Genomic DNA, 23,933 nt, shown 5'->3' on the forward strand with positions numbered 1-23,933 from the left:
GACAACTCAGAAAAACATAAGGAATAAGTCACTACAGAATTCCAGGAATTCTTTTTTAGGACAGGGTTGGACTCAAACGAAACGAAAGAAATAATTAACTGTCCTGAAAACACAGAGAACATAGTTTCTACAGAACCCAAAATTATCAACCTATCACAAAGAGACTTAAATAGTGATGAAATAAAACTTTTAGAACATGGTTTAAAATTCACGCCTACGCCGAAGTCTGATAAGGTTGATGTCGTCACGGACACAGAAGAATTCTGCCGAAAATTACGCTTGAAGGAATTCTTTCAAAATCAAACCAATGATGATATATCTCTAGTTAAAAATAAGAAGGGTTTTAAGCCACCGCTTAATAGAGATAAACATTTGGAGGATTATATCTCATGTCTTAGAAAGGCAGCTCAATCCAACATAGCGGATAAAAAGGTAACATCAAATATTCCTCATAATCAATATCAAGCAATGCAAAATCTTAATAGAGACCAAACAATTGTTATCAAAAGCGCCGATAAAGGAGGAGCTATAGTAATTATGGACAGAGAACACTATAAAGAAATGTCCCTATCTCAACTCCAGGATAATCAGTTCTATAAGAAACTAGAGCAAAATCAGGATCGGCAATCTATGCTTAAAATAACAAACCTCACAAAGAAGTTTCAAAGTAACCTCACGAAAAACGAAATTGAATACCTTACGAACTTTGAAGTTAAAACTAGCCATTTTTATGGTCTTCTCAAAATACACAAATGTAAAGAAATCCAGAAAAATGTCAAGAAATGTAATTCTACGTACATAAAACTTCCTAGACCAAATGATCTTAAACTGAGGCCCATCATTGCAGGACCTGCATCTAGTACACAAAGATTAAGCAATCTGCTAGATATAATCTTAAAACCACTGTGCACCAAAGTGACCAGTTATGTTCGTGATGATATGGATTTCCTTAATTATATTCCACAAACAGTACCAAGAGATACACTGCTTGTTAGTTTTGATGTTACCAGCTTATATACTAATATTACGCATGATTTAGGAATTGAGGCAATCAAATATTGGTTGGATAAATATCCGGAAGAAATCGACGATAGATTTCCCGCAAACTTCATCTTAGAAGGACTTAGAATTGTACTAGAGAATAATAATTTTCTTTTTGATGACGAAAATTATCTACAAATCAAAGGTACTGCCATGGGCACCAAAGTCGCCCCTACATATGCTTGTTTAGTTATGGGATTTCTAGAAGAAAAACTTTACACTATTTTACCGGAAACCTTTGATCTGGACTTTACGCAGTACATTAAAGAGAATTGGAAAAGGTACTTGGATGATTGCTTCATCTTTTGGACAAGGAGTGAAGAGGATCTTAGAAAATTCCATTCATTCATTAATGAATTACACGATTCAATTAATTTCACAAATGACATGAATCGTGATTCACTTCCTTTTCTAGATATACTCATAATAAAAAAACGGAGAAGATATTTCTACAGACCTATTCTGTAAAGAAACAGATACTCACCAATACTTGGACTTTCGTTCCTGCCATCCGTCACATACAAAAAGGAACATTCCATACAATATGGCCAGACGTATTTGTACCATTGTGACCGAGCCTACTCTACGCTTGAAAAGACTCCAAGAATTAAAACAACACCTGAGGCGACAAAACTATCCAATAAACCTTATTGAGGACGGAATCAACCGGGCAAAAGACATACCAATAACCAAATTAAGAAAAAGTCGCCATCCAGAGGAAAACGACGTAGAGAACATCCCATTTGTGATAACTCATAACCCACGTAACCACAATATTCTAAATTCAGCGAAACGATTTTTTCCAATATTAGAACAATCTGAAAACATGAAAAATCTTCTGGACAAATCGTCAATAATTAACAGCAGAAGACAAGCACCAAACCTGAGGCGGATTTTAACCAAAGCGAAATTTTCCTCTAGCAACCAGAGAGTCGTCAAAAAGTGTGGTGACCCCCGATGTGGAACGTGTGATTTCATTCAGGAGGGCGAACATATTACACTTAAAAACGGGAAAATTTTAAAACCAAATACCAGTATGAATTGTAAATCTTCAAATTTGATTTACTGTGCAATATGCCCTACCTGTGGAGAACATTATATAGGGCAGACAAATCAACTCAACGCACGAGTTAGGGTTCACAAACAACATATAAGGGACGAAACTGTCAGATGCACCCCATGTTCAGAACATTTTGCTGAGTGTGGTAAAGGAAAATTTAAGATTTTCCCGTTCTACAAAATGTGGACATCGGATGAAAGCGCCCGTGTAACCAAAGAGGACTATTTTATAAGACTGTTTAATCCAAAACTAAATCGCAAATGATAGATTATGTGTTCACAGATTTTATATTATTTCTATGCTTTAATTATACATTGTATTTTAACTGCGTTGAAAAAGTTCATGTAGCCGCTACCACAAACTTCAATGTGACGTCATAATACCTAAGATTTTTACGACGTCATTAGCAACGTTATTGGCAACGTTTTGAACTTTTCATAACTGTCTGAAGAGCCAACATGGCTGAAAGCGCTAACAGTAAAGATTTTATTTAATTTGGACTGTAGCATTCTGTTTTCATTTATTTAAGTATATATATATATATATATATATATATATATATATATATATATATATATATATATATATATATATATATATATATATATATATATATATATATACATACTTCTGGCTTTTGCTACGAAGGTGAATAAGTGTTATGTACGTCTAAGAGAATTTTAACTTCACGTTGTTTATTTTCTTGCTCGTAAGTATATTGACCAGAAGTGGAGAGTCCTCCCACAATCAAAAATTCCAACTTCATTTCATTAGTAACTGAAAATATTTAATTTTATATGTAAACAAATTACTAGGAATAAATATTGAACAAATTAAAGGACATGTTCATTGCTACTAGGGAATTACATGAATTTTTCTTAATAAAGGTCACGATTGTTTCTTCATTACTTATCAAATTGTGTGAAGCACATTCTTTTTTTTATCTTAACAATCTGTTATTTCTAAAGACACTGTCAGAAATGTACTCTACCCTCAGATTGCTTTCAATTATGGAATGTGAAAAATCACTGAAAATGATGTTCAGACACATGGAAAAATTTTAAAGTGAAAGAATGCTCTAAAGGGTCAGAAACGTTGGTTTTGTTTCTTAAAGGATTTCTATCATGTGTCAATATTTTTTATGTGAAAAAGTTTACATGCTACTAAAATCATCCATTTAAAATTCTTTGCTAGAGAGTCAATATTTTTGATGTTTCAGTGATTCAAAGTTTGAATTTCTAAATATGCATATTTTGATCAACAATGTTATGCGCCATTACTCTGACGTCATAGATGTCAATCCTGGTCAAGCAAATTACTTATTGTGTTTACAAAACTGCGCATTAGTTGCATCTATTAAACCTGTTAGAGTCGCCCGCGTGGCGCAGTGGTTAGAACGTTCGCTCTAGAGTCGCGGAGTAAGGAGTTGATCCTTACGTCACGGGTTCGAATCCCACTGCGGGACGTGGAGACCGGTCTTTCGGATGAGACCGTATAAACCGAGGTCCCGTGTCGCAGTAGGGGCTGGCATGAAAAAGATCTCTCACTGCTCAATGGCCCTGAGTGCCGAGTATAGGTCAAAATTTGTAGCTCTCCACCGGCAAGTGGTGGCGTCTACATATGAGTGAAAAATTCTCGAGAGGGACGTTAAACAACAATCAATCAATAAAATTGTTAGATAATGAATAAGTGATAATTGGATAATCGACAGCTAGTGAGGTATAATTTGCAGAGGTTGAATGCACAACCGTGAACAAAGAATGATTTACATGTAGGAAGATTTTTTTCACATTTGCTGGACTTGGTCGGGAAGTGAAAAGGGTCCTTTTTTCTGCAAATGCTAGGACTTTGTCCCCATTCAGAACAATCGTTTATGCCCAACCACGAATTTATTGTACTTATAAAATATCTTAAGGAAAATGTACTTTTGATTTAAACCAAAAAAAATACAAAACAATATGCATTTCAAAAATAAAAAATGCACGTTGTAGGAATGCTGTGAAAATCTAAGGTTATTTCTCTCTGGTAGAAATTCCTACATAAAAGATTGAAATCCCAATACCAAAGGAATAAAGTCGATATAAAAATTTCCCCCAACCATATTGTGTATTCTATTTAATGAAAACAAAATCCATTCGGTAGATATTTTCTCTTACGAAAAGCATTACGAGTTCTAATTGACAATTGAAACCTATGACGTTTCAGTATCATGTGACCCTATTTAACTAGTGGAGGGTTTTACTTTGAGGACCCTATATCATGGGCAAATTATCGCCTTATTACGACTGTTTAAAAATTATTTAATAATAAAACGATAATTATATGTTTCATAAATGTGATTGTTTCATTTTTTTTTTTAAAAATTAGAAACATGATAAAAACCCTTTAATGCTTAGACGTTTGAGTTTTTAAGATCTTTCATTCAAATAGTGCATTTGGTATTCTTTTTACAAGGCGCCTGATTGATGAATCTCCGTAATTATTCAAAATTTAAAGTATTTAGATTACTATTTTGCTGATTCAGAGTCGCGGATGTCTGTTAAGAGAAGGAATTAGGTGCCATAGAGGAGTGAGCTTCTCTGTCGACCAGTCACACCCGCCGTTTTCAAGGTTGGCCGGGAAAAATAGTGGTGGGGACAACTAGTGGTAAATACCGGTATTTCCAGTCCCGATAAATACAATCAATTTTATGCAAAATTCAGAAATAAAATAAGCACAAAAACTGGAGGAATATATTGAATATGTTTTAAACTCCGATTTAAAATATCCAGAGTGTATCACTACTCCAAGTCCTTTACCCATAAGCATTTTGTAGCAGTACATGGTTTGCTGTGTATTAAGAACAAAACAAAGTGTGGGTTTTTTTGCATTCTGTTCTTATTATTTTAGTTTCTTTTTAGGTTTTTAAAATTATTAAATTTGTTAATTTTAATTCCATGAGCAAAATAAAGTTGTTTTAATCAATCTATAAACAGTGTAGTTATAACAATCAATCATATCGTGTTAACAAATTGCTTAGACAGTTTTTCTCCCCTTTTTTGAGGGATAATAACCTCAATTAGAATGGTGAACCCTCTTCTTAGAATTCAAATTTTCAACATATTCTACATTTAACAATTTAACTTTGATCCTTCTTTTAAATTAGTTGCATAAAAAATCCAATTAAGATTTTTTTATTCATTCCATGGACCTTTATATACTTTATCTGACTCAAAATTGAAGCAAATGACACTCATGACTGGTATATGAATATACTGTGTTTTGATTATATAAAATGAATTGCTTGGAAACTAGAAATTCAGGGACAGCGATACCAGGTAGATATCTTAGCCAATAAGGTGTACGAAATGTCTTTACCCCGACAAATATGATAACGATATATGAAGCTATTTCTTCTTTCCTTGAAATATCAGTAATTCCGGCCGGGAATTGCCAGTATTTCCCACTGTCCTGGGAAATATGAGTATTTCCTTTTATTTATTATCATTATAATTTATTTATTTACTTATTTATCTTATTTATTTATTTATTTATTATTACCATTACTGGCCGTTTTTCTATAACTCTTTCCATTGATTTCAATTTCATTTTAATATTAGAGAGGTTGAGATTTCATACGTGTACGTGTACATTCCCTAAATTCCTCGAGTATTACGTCATCAGTTTTAGCGTTGACAAGTTTTCTACATGTTCCTACAACTTGTAGAGTGGCATCTACACGTAAGTATAAACTTGTAGCATTTATAATAAAAATGTGTCAATTTATGTGTGAAAATGATACAGTTGTTCATTATTTAGAAATGTAAGTTTCAGGAACACTTATTTTAACCATGTTTTGTTCACTAACTGAAGTCAAGCTAATGTCACAAAACTACTAAATAGTTGAAACAGAGACACCGACTGCAGTCTACATGTTCATGTTACACGTCATTAAAATCTCAACAGACAAATTACAAAAAACGTGTACGTGTACGTCAAAGTTTGTGCACACGTACACGTACGCGTACAAGTTTAAAATCTCAACCTCTCTATTAATAAGAAAGTGCCGTCTTTCTTAACACATTGACGTCATCGATCATTTGAAAAGTATTAAATAAATAAACTGGGGTACATTCAACACCTTTTACACTTAAGACGCTTATCATTATTCAATGGAATGTCATTCATAGATATTATATTAAACAATATTAAGAATGCAATACTTTTACAATCTATTCATAAATTGTTTATTTCTATATAATGTAGTAAAGTAATTCTTCCGTATTTAAAATTCGATATATTACAAAAGCATATACTCAACAGATCAAGTGAAGCTATTTAAATGCAAAAAGTATTCGATCTCAAAAAAAAAGAAAAAGTACAAACAATACAAATCTGTGAACAGGGCATTTTCTTTTCTTAGGGTGGTTGTTTGGGCTACTCGACTATATATTTTGGATCATTAAAACTTTTTTGAATCATTAAAACTTCTTATTTTGGATCATTAAAACTTTTTAAGATGAAACTGCATCAACGTATCTCTGAATTTAAACAAACACCATCATTAAATATTGAATATTGAATAACAAATAAATTCTTTAACCGATAAATTTAAGAAGTATAGTGTTAAGATTAGCCGGCTTTATGTTGTTTACGTGCTCGGGTTTTAACTTTTACAGGATAGTACTCGTCAGTCTGTTAACCAGAGGCCTCCTACAATCAAATCTGTCCAACTACGTTTGATCAATAACAGAAAGAAAATCATTTGAAATGAAAAACAAGTAGCTCAGATGCTTAATATAGGGGTAAAAGTTTTTATTGTTAAAAAGCGTGATTATTTTATCTATGAAGGAATGATGATTTTCATTTAAAAGGTGACAAATGTTGTGTCATTGCTTACCCAAAGCGTTTACTTATGTGAAATTTGTTGTTTACTTTTAGATAATGTAACATAATGGCGTTGTTGGCAATTCACCCAATCAAAACTCACATTCATATTTTTAGATATACATGTAGGTAGAATCATCAAAAACGTCAGGGCAATGAACATTGTAAAATTTTTAAGGTTAGAATCATGCAGATTTTCTTTATTTAAATATCTGAATTTTTGGATCGTAACATTCACAGTCGTATGTTAAGTGAATCCTCAGTTTCTTAAGGACATACTCAACGTACCTTACCTACTGATAATTTTTCAAGATATTCTTAATTTAAGATTATAGTGCCATCAGATGTTCCTACACAAAAAATCAACAAGCATTACCAGGGGTTTTGAAAAGATATCAATTGATGAAAATTCTTGTGTAATTCAAAGAAAAATATACAAAAATTACTAAACATATATTCAAGACGTTTTGTTTATCCAAACTTGTTTTAGAAGAAGTGTACAATGGCATACATAGACATTAGAATGTAGCACACAGTTCCTTTAAGTATTGGAACTCTTCAACTCCAGGAAAAAGGACAATAAAGTTCAAACTACGTTGCGTATGTCCTTAAAGGAAAAAAAAATTAAAAATTGATAAAGAATAACAAAAAATGAGGTTTAAAGGTATCTTTTATTTAAAAGAATGTCGTTGGTTATGATGATCACTGCAGGGCTTAGTAATTATAAATATATCTCGATGTTTGTTCTGAAAAGATCCTTCTTAAATGTAACTGCAAAGAGAATTCAAAGAAAGAAATATTTTCAAATTTTACTGTATCAACAAAACATTCATATATACCATAAAAATAAAATACAATGCGTACAAAATTTTGCTGTTGCTGTTGTTTTCATTTTTGGTGTGTTTATTGATCTATATATTTTTGTTTTGTTGTGTTGTTTTAATATGTTTGTTTGTCACTTTTTTTTAGTTTAACTTTTATTTTAAGTTTGAATGATATGAGACAAATACAATAATGATCTGCAATGAAGCAGCTGAAATTGATACCCGAGAAAAAGCAAAAGTCAAACATACACGTCATATATTTTATTATACTAAATGTCTATGTGACAAATAGAATAGTCGGAAATTATCATTAGAAGGTTGTAAAACTCACTCTCATTATTTTTTTCTAAATAGAAGCGATCGAAAAAGTTTTACATACCTCACAATTGTTCAGGAAGTCCATATCCGCCTGAAGTTATGCAATTTACCCTTGTTGGAATCATTCGTCTTCTGTTTTTTCTTGTGTTTTTAATCAATCCTATTCTGAACGCAAGCTTTACTTGCAAGTTTACGTTGTATTATTCAACTTTGTTTTAGTGAACGACTGACGTGTTGCTAAATATTGAGAAATCCCTAACAAAAAATACTTAACTATAGTTAACTATAGTAAATCAAATATTCAAAATTATCACCATAGTGAATCAAAGTTTTCAAATTTATTATTATAGTGTCATATTGATCACTATAATAAGTCAAAGTTTTCAAAGTGATCATTATAGTGTCATAGTTATCACTATAGTAAATTAAAGTTTTCAAACATATCACTATAGTATTCAAAGCTTTCAAAGTGTCACTGTAGTAAATCAAAGCTTTCGTAGCTACAGGTACATGCAGCATCATTATGACAGTAGATCAAAGTTTGCATATATGTAGTCATCACTATAGAACTTAAAAGTTTTCATATTCATCCTTATATTGTCAAAGTGATCACTACTGCAAATCAATGTTAAACTTATCACTATAGTTAACTATAGTAAATTATAGTTATCTACAGTTTATTATAGTATTTTTTGGAAGGGATATTTATGGTGAAGGTCAGGTCACATTGTTATATCAATTGAATGATAAATTTTGAAAAATTGTAATATTTTATGCTATATATAATTGGAAAGTAAAAAATTTCCAGATTTAGTCAAACATGCTCAATACTTACAATCATACGCCATAGCAGTTTTATCAACTGTTCTTAATCATGATTCTTGTCCACGTTTTAGGCATCTTGACTTCTTTGCTCAAAACTTTGATTAGTGCTAACCGCAGGGTAAATCTTTCATCCAGTGATTAACTTTTAACCTTTGGTTAAATTTTATTGCTTAGAAATTATCAACTGGTTAATTTCGCTATCCAGTGGCTAAATATTAGCCCAAGTTAGCCAGCTACACTATAACAGAGGTGGGTGAAATCTCTCATCCAGTGGATAATCATGATGGCAATCTAGCCATTATTTGTTGCAAAAAAGTTTATGAACATTGAAATCATGAATTTAATATTGATGAGTTCTAACATGGACATTTATAAGTCAAGTTGAAATGACTTTCCAAGAATATGGAAAAGAGGAAAGCAACATTATCAGAGATATGATAGGATTTCATGTCTTCAGCGAAGATGTTTCGAATGGGTTCTTCCAAATTGTTGGCGTTGCAAAGAAATTCATCAAGTGCCCCTCCTTTGCTGATAAAATAAGCGATAGTAGATATACATTTTATATGGTGTGTATATTGAATAAATAAAATTATTAATCATTTGAATGTAGGCCTCATAATTATACACATAAATTAATACAAATATAGAAAAAAAGATGTGTCGAGCCAAGATTTAAAAAGAAGAAATGGAAACCGGGGGTCTATGCCCCAAGTGCCTGTAGCAAATTGATGTATGTACCTTGAACGTATTGTCACGTCTTGAAAGAATAATTCCGAAGAGATATATATAGCGAATCACTATGCATGTATATTATTTTCTGTGACACTAGATTTCATGAGGGCTATGGTGCCCACCATCAATCTTTACACAACCTAATTTCAACCTTGGCCGTGGTGTTCATTTTCCTAGACCACTCTTATGGATCTTCCACTCGAATTTACAGCATAGTTTAATTCTAGTCCAACCTGTGCTTCCTTGACCTCTTATGACTTAAATTGTTTCCTTAGATTCGACAACTGTTACATTTCGGTGTTTCTTCACATCTTCAATACAGTAGTACCATTACAACTTCCCACTTTTTAACCTAATTTTATTTTGAGTTTTCACAGTGGTTAGTTTGCCAGTTAATATATAGAATTTAATCATCGGCTTACTTATTGTAAATCATATACGGTACCAATTTTGATGCACCAGATGCGCATTTCGACAACTTTTGTTTCTTCAGTGATGCTCAAGCTGAAACGTTGGAAATCCAAAATACTTTAATAAAAAGACTTTGAAGAGCTGAAAAAAGGTGCCAAAGACTTGAGCCAAATACGTCGAAGCATTAGAGCTTTGCATGAGGTAAATAATCCTTAATTCTGAAATAAATTTCTAAATTTTACCACAGCAATTAAACATATATCCGTACTTTAAAGGTAGAACCGAAGTACTAAGCTACTGGTCTGTAGAGACCCTCGGGTACTAACAGTCCACAAGCAGAGACATCGACCCAGGGGTCATAATGTAAATCAGAAACATTACCAAATACCAAAACGCATTTCGACAAATCATGTCTCTTCAGTGATGCCCAAGCCGAAACATTAAACATTCAAAATATTCAAATAAATAAATAAGAAAAAAAAGAAAAAAATCTAATGGTCAAAATTGACCAGTGTTTTCAGCAATCCAGTCCTGGACGCATCGGCTATATTTTGAAATAACTTTGCAGTATTTTTGTACTGGTTTGAATATAAACTCAGTTAAAAAACAAATTTTTCGCAGATTGTTTTCTTTATATTAAATTATGAAAAAAATCTGTAAGCTTATCCTATTACTAATTTAATAACAATCTCGTACAAAATGTAATTATTTAAAGAGGTATCCACCTGATGGTATTGAAATCATGTCACTTTTTGAAATTTCCAACATTTCCAAGATTTTCTGTCTTTTAAGAGCTGTTATATAGAAATGGTACATTTAGAACAGTTGTCTTTGTAGCATGACATATAGTGTTAATTCATCCCATATATCAAACACCAAAAACCGTTTCAAAATACTTTAATTATTTATTGCAATAGCATCTTGATATTTCTTTTTATGATTAGAGGGAAATGAAACAAGTATCAAAACTAAAAAAAAATAACACATACAAAATTCAAGACAATAATGATAATTTTTAAATTTAAGAAAGAAATGTGTTTGATATTAGGTTTTCAAGAGTTTCTCAAAATACGGAAATTTCAAGGACGAAATTTTACACTGTAGGATGGAAATTCCTTCCTTCTGAATACAATATACAGTATGGACAAAAAAGGAAATGCCGATTACCGGGGGTATGATTTTTGGGATTTCATCGTCAAGGTATTTTGGTATCCCCCAAGACCAGGAAAAAAAATCATGCAAAAAAATTAAAGACCCTGGGGGAAATTTGAAAAGGAAGGAAATACACAGCTTCACATTACTCCCTGTCTGAACTGGTCGAAGGAAGGTAGCCGGGCCAGATTCCGTTCTCTTTTTCATATTGGGCATAAACAAATTATTTGAGTACAATGCACAATAATGTGGGAAAGCTCAACCAAAAATGACAGAGTTAGTCGGACTTTAAATGAAAATTTCCTTTCAAAATTTATTGATAAAGAATCATTTTAATAAAATAAAATGGGTGCATAAGTCTACAGTTAAATCAAAGCTTCACTCAAGTCTAAATATCTCATTTGGGTATGTATCACTAGAGTAAGACATCTAAAAGAAATGTGGCGGATATCAGCGAGTTGGTATGAAACAGCTCGCACAATAATGAAAATATTGCGTATTCAAGAATTCATGTCAGCCTTAATAAATGACTGTTTTGAATTCACATCATCTTCATTTTGTTTTTTGCAATATCAAACGAAGCAAAACCATTTTCAGTGTATTCGCATAAAATCTTAATTTACAACATTAAATTATTTTAGTCCATTGTAAAACATCTGACATGTCAGGAAGAACAACTGTGATTACTTTCTTGTTCAATTCAACCACGTCACCTTTGGATTAGGTATTAATTCAACTTCAATGTACATGAAATATTTGCAAATATGAACCCCCAGTGTTTCTCCACCACAATTCCACGATACATGACAAGGACAAAAATTGCATTTTATTGAGAGTGAACTTGACAAAATGACCTTTGGTCAAGGTCATGATACATTCTCAAAACGATAAATACTTCCTTTTAAATTACAAATTATAATCTTCTAAAATTTCACTAATGTTAGAGAGCAATGGGAAGTAAAAGGGATTTTACAAATTTCTCTGCCAGTGATCTTTAAATTTTGCAAATAACCTTGCGTCAAGCTTTTAATGTTATGAACAACTATTTGGTCAAAAGCAACAACTCCAGCTACCTGATAATTTTATATCAGTAATTGACCGGATGCTGCTGTTCTTACGTACGCTTTCATTCTTCCAGCGGGTATTGCCTCGTCAGGATACAATTCTTAGTCAAGTTTATTAATTTCTATTTGACATAGAGGATTTGAGTAAATTCACTCCATAGAAAATACATTGGCGTATCCCATAAAATCTTACTGATATCTTGCTCAGGTAAAAGTAAAAATAATGCACTTTTATAGATTTCATAAACCCAGTTCACTTTCTGAATATGTGGATATCTTCATTCTTGTTAATGGGGTGATGAATATATATAAATTAATCGCCCGAGGCTCAAAAGTACATAATTATCGACAATAATAACGTAATAAGGTTATCTCATGGTGTCTGTCAGACAGTATTTAATTTTAACACTGGGGACTTGATATTTTTTTCTTAAATGAACAGACTTTAAATGATAAGAAAATACGTTGAATACTAGAGCAAAGCTTGTTTCAAAGCAAGGAGTGTGTCTTTCGTTGGAGCTACGTGATGTAGAGAAGCTTGAACTTATCCATTTAATCATGGGTCAGAGTCCAAACAAAGCCTTGATTTACATGAAATATTTGTGTCAATGTTTCTCCATTTAAAGGTAAAGCAAGGAGAGAAATTGATTTTTTTAAAGTGAAGGAAACTGACAACGTGGCCTTGGAGCAAGAACCATAATTCTAATAGCAACGGAATTTACTCTTTTAAAGGAACTTAATTAATGAGGAAAATCAATTTTATATTTTAAAACAAAATTTAATAAATTTTTGCAAGTTGACACTTAGCCTATATCTTTCTTTTTTCTCCTTTGAATTCATTATTTATTTATTTCAAATAATACAGGATGGCGAGCTCCTCCCGGTAAACGTATCGTAGGTCAAAGGAAGTGACTAAATCGAGGCGAACACGTGGATGATTATTTTTTTCTAGAATCTTTACCGCTTCTCACACTCCTGTCTGCAATTTCTATATTAAATCAATTATTTGACGGTCACTTGATCAATACTACCTACTGCACCACTGTTTGCAGCGTTATTATCTGGAGACATGGGACCACTGTGCAAGTTAAGCTTAAGATATTCCATCCCTAATAGCACCAGATTCAAAGAATACATAGCAGATGTGTACATATAGGTGTTTAATACTCAGTATATTTAGAATAATTCCAATTAATTTTATTACTATTAACATGTAGGGATGGGATGTGTTCTAATACATGACCTTGAATTTTGGTAAGAGTTATCTCCCTCTGTTTTTTATTAATTAAAAACAATTTTTAAAAAAAACTTATCTAAAAAAAAAACTTTTTCATTTGTCATTCTGTTTCTAATGTTTTAATGCATCTTTCCACCTCAGTATTTATTGATATTCTTATTATTTGAATTTTTATTTTTAAAAAATCGCTTGTCCTCATTGACTTCAGTGCAATTTTTGTTAATTTATAACTGCTTAGTTAATTACATTTTTGAAACTTTCTCTCGGTAAATCCTTTTCTACTGTAAAATGCTTTCAGAGTATAATGTATGTTATGGACATTTAAGGATAGAGAATTTGGTCCTATTAGGGAGGGAAACCCTTAAGCACTGAAACGATAAAATCTAGATCTTCAAAGAAAAGACTGTAATGTCATTTTAATAATATTAAAATAGAGATAACTCTTAAAATGCAAGGCAAAGTCACTTTTTTTATATATTATAACCTAAATGTCAGAGATTTCGTATAAATATTTTGCAAGATTTCTTGCAAACATAAAATTATACAGGACGGTTGATTTGAATAAAATTTGTACTGATTCTGATGTTACTGTAGACTCTCCACTGTTTTATAACCCTATAATCCATATTGGAGGGAAAACCTTTTATAGTAAAAAACTTTATGACAATAATATTAGATATATTAATGATATTATTGGAGTAAATGGCATTTTTTATAGCTATGAATGTTTTTGCAATGTTTATCCAGATATAAAGATTTTTTTTAGAATATTCTAGCTTAATCCATGCAGTTAAAGCTTGGATAAAGAGGGGCAAATTTGATAAAAAAAAATTACAAAAATCTGTCTCAGGATTGAAATAAATTCCATATTCATCTACAAAACATTGAATTTTCAGTTTATTACATTTTCTTAAATTTTTCCTTTGCCACTGTCTTTTCGTAACACAATACATTAATGCAAGTGATTAAATGCTATATGTAAAAACTGAATGAAAATGGAGATACCGAACAGTATTCAAGTTCATTCAAACAATACAAATCAGGAGCAGGGCAAATACGAACCCTCAAATCATCAGAGGTGGGATCAGGTGTCATGGAGAAGTGAGCGTCCCCTGATGACCGATCATTCCCTCACAACTGCCTTGTGCTCCTTGTCATGAACGGGAAAAACGGAAAATCCGTAGACAATCCGTTGAAAATTTCAATGTGTTCTGGAATTTTGTCTGGGCTCGAACGTTTGCCTTTCTTTGTATAAATTGTTCTTTCATCAAATGACCGTTTACGCGTACGGTAGCTTAGTTGGTAGAGCGCTCGCTTCGTGACCGGGAGGTCGTGAGTTCGAATCTCGGCCGCGACTGACCTAAGTCGATAAAAAATGGGTAGCAACTGTTCCTTCGCTTTGCGCTCGGTACTTTAAAGTGAAAGTTGCGGGTCCTTCTGATGAGACCTAAAAATCCAAGGCCCCGTGTCACGACAGGCGTCCCCCACTGCTCAATGGCCCTGAGTGCCGACTAAAGGTTAAAATTTGAAGCCCTTCACCGGTAAATGGTGACGTCTCTATATGAGTGAAAAATTCTCGAATGGGACGTTTAACAACATACAATCAATCAATCAATCTTTCTTCAAATGCATGGATCTCTTGAAAATCTTTTAAAATACTAAGTGTGTACGTAAAACTAAAGATTTAGAATATCACTGGATTTTTGTTTAGATTATAAGTTGACATTTACAAAAACAAGTACACTGTACTCAGTGAATTTGTTGCCAGTTGCGCCGAAACGATTTTTTTTAATCAGAATATAGAGACATTATGTGTCTGTCACTTGATCAATCATGTCATATGCACGTGATATCCCCCCAAATATCTTTGAATAACATAACTCGTAAAACTCTCTTCGCATTTGGTGTATTACTACAGTACCTATTCTATAAATTGAAATCAAAACATATCTCGAAATACAATGTTTTGAATGTATTTCAAAGATTTAGACAGCTATCGCAATGCTGCGCAAAAGGATAGAGAATTCAATATCTGTATTTAAAATACATTTCTATTTTCTTTTTTTTTTCAGTAAAGAACTGCATGAAGCTCCTTTTAAGTTCTGTAAATCATGATGCTGGAGAGAGAGAAAAAAGTCATATTTTTTTCAAGCTGAACATATAAGGCAAGGTAAAAACGAGAGTTACATGTAAAACAAAATAAATATAATGCAGAAACTTCATCAGTTAATCTAAAAAAAATTATGAGACTTAATTCAGAACAGATCAGTGGCTGCATCAGACATAAATTGATCCTTTTCTTGAATGTATCCTGGAAACAAATTAACGTATATTTATTGTACTTAAATATTTATGAAATTTTCATATATATATTCAAAAAGACTTCATCACTAAGTGATAGTAACAACAAATAGCATATTTTCGTCACTGTACCCGCCTAAAAAATGAATGTACGAACTTACATTGAACTCTCTTTATTTGAAAAAATCGGTTAGTTTGAAATGTTTTGGTTTCCCCGAAAAAAAAAATGGTACAGTTTCTTTGTGACAAATACTCGTTTCGATTGAAATCGGTTATATTGAAAAACTCTGTTAATTTGAAGTGATCATGATTTTTGTGGTCCGCTGAACACAAAGCTTGTTGTTTTAATAACTGTTACATTAAAGCCGCCGATTGCGACGTGTAGACACAGGTGATTATATATGAAGTCTAGCACGTGTAAATTTTCACAAGTGATTTGATGTAAGTGGACTTAAAAAAAAGTTTTATTTTCTAACTACGGCATTAAGACCGACATTGCTAAAATACGCAGGGGTGCCGTGTGTAGATTGGTTTGCGGAAAAAGTGCAAGAGTAAAATATCCACTGCAATTAAGTGATTGGAAAATATTTTTTTTTTGATTTGAATCGAAGTATATAAAGCATGTTTTCAATGCTAATGAGACAAGGTTGTTCTATAGATGTGAACCTGACAAGTCATTGTAACTACCGGTATGCGGTAATGTTCAAGACGAACTTTTTTGGTGTGGAAATAGTTTTGATAGTTCTCTAACACAAATCAACAAATAAAAAAAAAAAACAGTAAAAAATTAAGAAAAATAGAGATACATATACTTCTAAAACACTGCATGTAAGGTTATGTAAAAAAAATAATGAATTCTCGCACGTATATTTTTACTGAATCTACATTTTATGTAACTGATGGCACACGGAGTGTTGGACTTTTGCATTTTGTTTTTTAATGGTTCCTTTCATTTTTTGGACCTGAAATAAACTTTAAATATAAATATTAAGAAATAATTATCTCTAGAGGTCACGTCATACAGCTTACTATGACGTCATATCGTTTAGTCAAGTAAGATATCTGGGTGTAGCGTTAACATAACCGTGCTTATGCCGCACTCTTTGAATGAAAATATTCAATGTAATAGGTAAAAATAATGAACAGTGATCGATCTTAGAAAAATCCACAAACATTACAAATAGGGCATCAAACACGGACCCCTGAAAATTCTGGAGGTGAGATCAGGTGCTTAGGAGGAGTAAGCATCCCCTGTTACCCGGTTACACCTGCCGTGAGCCCTATGTATTGATCAGGTAGACGGAACTATCCGTAGTCAATTCTGTACAAAAATAAAGGCCTAACAATTGGTATGAAACACGTCAGCTAAAATACGACCCAGTGATAGGTTATATTTGCTAACAAAGTCATTACAACGACCATAAAATTTACGAACTGCTTACTTTAACTTAGGCTGTTGAATTCCCTGTAGCATCAACTAATCAGTGAGTAGCCTGCCTCGCTTTAAAAATTGATCGTACTCAGAGCAAGCTCTTGAGAAGAGAATAAGTTGGGAGACATAAACACCATAAGCAAGTGATAGTGGAATATTACTCTTAAAATGAGGAAAGTTGACGATTGAAAAGCTTAAGTCATCTCGTTTGTCATATAATTTAGTTGTTAATTGGCCTTTATCGTCTATATTCAGTAAAATATCTAAATATGAAACAGATGTGGCAAACTCTGTGGTGTCTTTTATTTCAACTTCACTGGGATATATCGAGTCGATATACAAATGAAAATAACTATTTTTAATTGATAAATCATCGTCGATATATCTGAATGTCAATTAAAGGCCACAGCTAGTGTTTTCTTCTTCTCGTGTAGAGGTTTTTGAAATACATTCTGCTTCATATGAATATAAAAACATATCAGCTAATAAAGGTGCACAATTAGTGCCCAACGAAATTCCAACAGCTTGTTGGAAAAACTTGGTCTCCAAAGACTACATAAATGTTGTCAATGAGGAACTCCAGAATCCTTTTAATATCAACTTCAGAGTACTTGTGTGTACAATCGGAGTGGTTTTTGACGAAGTAATTTTGCTGATGACCATTCACAAGATGTGAACATTTCCAAGGTCTGTTTCTATTTAAGAAGCAGTTGTCTATGATATCAAAAAGTCTAGATTTTGATTTATCGTGAGGAATTTATGTATAAAGTGTAGAAAGCCGTAAGCTTTGATATTATAGACTTTTGAAATATTTGGTGATTTTAAATTTTCTAAAAGTTCTTTGGAGTTTTTGAGGATCAACATCTGATTTACACCACTTCTAGAATAAGCTGTAGCACAGTACGTCTGAAGTTTCTCCTTTACAGCTGTTAGTAGTTTTGTAAGGAGTAAAGATAAGGGCTTGGTAGAGCATTTGCTGGAACCAACAATGTATCCTTGTTTGTTTAGGATTTTTATGAAGTTTAGGAATCCAGCACAGGTAGGGTAGATTGAACTCACCTTGGTTGACTGGTATATTAAATGTATTAAACATTGAAATATGATTTTGAGGAATTTCTTCTTTGGAAAGTGAACTGTGAAAATATTTGGGATTTTCAGACGTAGAATTAAAACCAAGTTCTTCCTAAATACATGTACAACATAATAATGAGCCTTACAAACAAAGACGATATTATTACATGTACCAGCCTTGTCTGCTGGAACCATAACATACTTTTCGTGTAGTTGCTCTAACTCTTTCATTACTTCCGGTTTAGTTAAAAGGGAAGGGTAGATGGTTCAAATTTCGCTTTTTAATTTTCTAATACAATTTTTTTATATATATATTTCTAAAACACTTAATCCATTCTGACAAAGTGTTGACTACTTCCTTTTCTTATTTAGCACAACGTTTGGCATAATCTTCGACAGAATTCATAGTTGAAATAAAGTTCTATCGCCAATTGAAAGATCGAGGCTCCCTGTTTTAGGACCTTTTACAGTGTTTGCTTTAAGGTCTTCATTTTCAACTATATTAACATCACCAGTAATGAAGTGTCCAGAGGGACTGTAGTTGAAAGACGAAGAAGAGCAAGAACACTTCTATACAAAGAATATAGTTTTTTTTCATTAAAAGTTTCATTTGTGCTCACACCATATTTCACTGTGGAATCATTTTGGTGTGTGATGAAAAAATCTCTATTATTGTTGTTTTGAGGTCAATATGATGATTTAGCCACCTGAGGAGTACAATATTCACCGAGCACGAAAAGCAAAGTGAATATTAAACTTCTTAATTGCATTAATTGTCTTACTATATGATTCAATGATAAAATATTACAAACTCGTTACGTAATCCATAGCATCTTATTTACATGTATTTACATTTGCATAAGTTCTAACCAATCGCATTGAGAACGCGGGGTTAAAATAAAAATAGCAAGTTGTTTTCATTTGAAATCTTTACAATGTTTTTGAGTTGCGGTGTTGAACAAATAATCAAACAGCAGGTACGCAGGATCGATTTTAAAAAAAATCAATAAGAAAACTAATTGACAACTGAGAAATTCTACAAACTCCAATTTTTTACGGGGGGTGTTTGGGTTCATTAGCGGGCGCTAGCCATTTAATGAACAATGATCATACTAAATTAAAAGTAATAATTCAAGTTAAGAAAAAGTTTGGTAAGGGGCAGGTCTCCTGCACCACCACCCCACATCCTTTCTACGAATCTGAATTTTGTGTTTTCCTGAATGGATGTTGGGTGCAAATGAAATAACATTCCGGAATCATCTTTACCGATTTCAGTTTACCGATCTTTTTTAGTTCAATGAAGGCAAAAATAAGTCCTTGTGTTCTACAATGTTTGATTTCATCCAATCCAAGAGCTAGGAATAAATCAATCAAATGATAATATAGATGAACGTTACTTTATTGATATCTCTATTCCAAGACATATTGTTTCAAACTCTTATAGCAGACATGTGACTTATTCTGTATCAAAATAAGATGGAGCTTAATATAGACGTGAAGGCTTAATATAACATGATGATTTCTCATACTTATTTTCCTTGTTACGTACTAAGTATTTCATGTAGTCAATTTTCGTTCTTTTTTAATTGCGTATTCGAAGAGATCAGATTATCTACACAATAATGAAATTATTCCTTCACAACTTGAAATACTGCCTTTTCCTTTTTTGGGCAAGGCTACATGCATTCTTTTTTATCAATTTACAATAAAAAAAAAGATAATTATTATGCTTTTCATATCATTCAGAAGAATATTTATCTTGAAAGAACAAGGTACGGTTTCAATACAAATTTTGCCCTGTGTTTTTCTTAAAAATGAAAGTAATGTAAAAAATTAAAACTCATGATTTCTGAATCATTGAAGTTACACGCAGAAAGATCATACAAATCATTTTTTTCACATGACCTTCTAAATGCTAATTGTGACGTCATAAACTTATGCATTTTCCCGTATTTTCTTGAAAAGTTGCAGAAGACACCAATTTTCAATGGAATTTTCTCTCAGATAATATTGTCCACAGGCATCGCCGACAAAGATTTTGAGATATGTGATTTTTCAAAGAATTTTACACAACATGTCCGAAAATAAACGTGGGCGACGGCTGTGGACACTATTTTCTTAAGGAAAATAACCCTTGAAATGGGTCATTTTGGGGCTTTTTCTGTTTAAAATAGAGAAATGCATCAAATTAATGATGTCATATTTCCAGAATGGTACTCTTTCATGCTATATTTTTTCCTGATTTATCACTGTCATATACTCAACTAATGTTTAAGCCAGTTTCAAAACTTTTTGAAAGTATTAAATTTTTAGGGCACAATAAAGCTAAAACCGTACCTTCTTCTTCGTTATTGTTAAGAATGTTTGGTGTTGAGGTACACCGAAGGGCATTGAAATGTATCCCTATCTTGGTGATATAGAGAAGTTAAGTAAATCAATTTTTTCTGCACTAATAAAACTTTATTATTGTTAATTAAAGAAAACATACTGGCAGCTGTCTTTCCAGGTGCTAAGAAGACAATAACATGTATCTAAATAATTATTAATTTAGACAATAATATGGTGTGCACATCTTAGTCAGTCATCGGGAGCATTGTCTTAACAATATAAGCTGTCTCCAGTGTCTCTGCCTCTACATCATAATGATTTTGCCTAACTTAAATCGTAGATATCTGTACGAAGCATTTAAGAGGGGGGTGGGGGTGCATGCAATGTTTCATTTCTGTTTACACCATATCATATTTCAAGATTTTTTTTCTGTAAAATCAGTTTGGAGTGTGATGAGAAAATCTCTTATATTAATATACAGTTATTGCAGTTTCGTGATCAATACGATGATTAAGCCACCTGAGGAGTACAATACTTACCGAGCACAAAGGATAAGGTGAATATTTTCTTCGAAGTTTCCTAAATCATCATATTGACTGAAAAAAAAATCAATAATTGTTTTATTATATGAATGAAAGATAAAATATTACAAACTCGTTAATATGTAATCCATAGTGTTTTACGTATTTACATTTGCTTAAGTCCCAGCTAATCATTATGAGAGGAGCCAGGTTTATATAAACATAGGAAGTTGTACTAATATGAACATTTTAAAATGTATTTGAGCTGCACTGTAGAACAAATAATTAAATGACAGATACGCAGGACCGATTTAAAAAAATCATTCAGAAAAATAATTGACAACTTACCTCTAAAGAAATCTTTGAGTAGCCCTCCAAAAAGAGGAAAATTCTCCAAACTTTTTTTTAGGACGATATTAAGGTCCATTAACGGGAACTAACCTTTCAATGAACATGTTTTGACTAACTTAAAAGCAAAACTTCAAGAGGGCAGACCCTCTGCACCACCATCCTACCCCGGTTCTATGTGCCTGAATGATATATTCACCTGAATCGAGGTCTGGAGCAAATAAAATAACTTTTTAAAACTATTTGTATCAAGTTTGAATTTCTAGGTAAATTTTTAGTCCAAAGAAAAAAAAATTAAATCATTGTTTACCTAGGCAGTTACGTGCATGTGACGTGCAGCTGAACGTAATAAAGTATTTTTCTACAATGTTTAATGTAAAACTTATACAGTACATGTACCAATTTTGATGCACCATATGCATGAAGAAGATAAAACTTAATATCCAATATAGATATAGTATTTCGAATTTATTTTGATTGTTGGGAATATTAAAAATATTCAAAACTTACATATGGTTTTGAAGGATTTCTTCCCTAGAAATGGAATTGGTCTCAGCCAATTTCAGATCTAGGAATAATTCAATCATATGATAATGCAAAATTGTCTTATTATTATATTTCTAATAACAGACATATTGTTCTAAACTCTTATAGCAAAAATATGATTTATTTGGTATAAAAAGATGGAACTTATTATACACGTGAAGGCTGGTGGTTTACGCTTATTTGTTCTATTTCATGTAGTCAATTTACGATATTTTTAGATGTACTTGAAGAGTTTAGGCTATCTACAGAATAACATTTCTCAACAACATGAAATACTGCCTTCTCTTTTTCTTTGACTAGGTTATATGTTTTTTTTTTCAGTTTACATTAAAAAATATAATTATTAAAATGCTTTTCTTATCATTCAGGGGAATGATTTTCTTGAAATTCGACATTGTTTAGAATATATAGTGCCGAGGTTCACCGAATGTCATCGAAAAGTACTCTTATCTTGGTATCATTAATAAATTAACTCAATTTCAGACAAGGTTTTTCTGCACTGTTAAAACTTTATTAATTCTATTTAAAGAAAACATATTGGCATTTGTCTTTCAAGGCGCTTTTAAGAAAATAACATGTATCTAAATATGTAGTTAGACAATAACATTGTGTGCACCAAGGTTGATATAAATTAATATGTTCTTTTGTTTTTGCTACTTTTACCATTATCTACCTCTTCTAAACTTTTATTAGAGTAGAGATATAAAAAAAGAAATATTGTTTTTTAGTGTTGCTTATATATCTCCGTTTTCGAGCATTCAACAGAACTTCAGAGATGTATTCAAATATAATTGTTAAAGAACTTCCGGATTCGTCTAATAACAACGGGCTTGAATATTTAGAGAGGGTAATGGCTTTGTCTGTTTTTCTGTTTATCATTTTCAGATAAATGTTCAATAATTTTACAATTCAGTTATTTATTTATTTAAGAAATAAGGTTTCATATTTATTGAAATATCTTTCGGGATATATATATATATATATATATATATATATATATATATATATATATATATATATATATATATATATATATATATATATATATATATATATATATATATATATATACATTTCGGTTAAATATCAATTCAAAAAAAGCCTGTGGGTTTATGGTAGATTTGAACACACAGAACCTCTATTTATCTTCCATTAGACGTTTAAAATGAATATTTTTACTTACATATGCAGCTGCTTTATAAAAATATTTTATTCTGAAAGGTCAACTTTCTTTGTATTTTCCGTAATAAATTGATAACAACATGAAGCTTTGACTATAGGCGCAGTGGGAAGGTCGAATTTGAATTGTAGTTTAAAATCAGCAATATGTATTGACAGAGATTTGTAAAATATTACAGACAAGTGGATAATTGAAGAATATTGTCTACATTGAATAAGTATTTTCTTTGAATGAAAGTATGAATATCAAGTTTAATTTCTATACAAGAATTTTTTTTTTTTTGCATGCACTGTATCATTTGTGTATACACCATACTGTGGAATCATCATTGTTCGTGGGGGATCAATGTTCGTGGATTTCGTGGGTAACCCTCACCCACGAACTTACATCCCCACGAACAATTATTTTGTCAACGTACTTATTAATTAAATCTACCAAATAAACGATCTGCCCGCGAAATTACATCCCCACGAACCAATAAAATTTTGCTTGCCCACGAACATTGACCCCCACGAATTTAAATGATTCCACAGTATTTCTCGAGTTAAATTGCAGAATCATTTTTGTGTTATACGAAAACCACAATTACATTGTAAATTATCGTATTATAGATAATAATAGATATTATTAGTATTATCAGTATTATAGAAAGAAAATATCAACAGTCTCGTTTAAA

The 23,933-nt window shown here is 31.9% G+C and overlaps 1 protein-coding gene across 1 annotated transcript; it reads left to right on the forward strand.

The window, feature by feature from the left end:
- Window positions 1-537: 537 nt before the first annotated feature.
- On the forward strand, window positions 538-1,509 carry LOC133178101 (uncharacterized). Its single transcript, XM_061312861.1, has one exon. The coding sequence runs from the start codon at window positions 538-540 to the stop codon at window positions 1,507-1,509; it is 972 nt and encodes a 323-aa protein (XP_061168845.1).
- The last annotated feature ends 22,424 nt before the right edge of the window (window positions 1,510-23,933 follow it).

This window comes from Saccostrea echinata, unplaced genomic scaffold (genome assembly GCF_033153115.1).
Source record: "Saccostrea echinata isolate AGI-Se365-2 ecotype Australia unplaced genomic scaffold, CSIRO_AGI_Sech_v1 ptg000002l, whole genome shotgun sequence".
Lineage (NCBI taxonomy): Eukaryota > Metazoa > Mollusca > Bivalvia > Ostreida > Ostreidae > Saccostrea > Saccostrea echinata.

What these genes read in the sequence shown, in the direction of transcription:
- LOC133178101 (XM_061312861.1), top strand. Translation starts at nt 538, where the DNA reads ATGGACAGAGAACACTATAAAGAAATGTCCCTATCTCAACTCCAGGAT.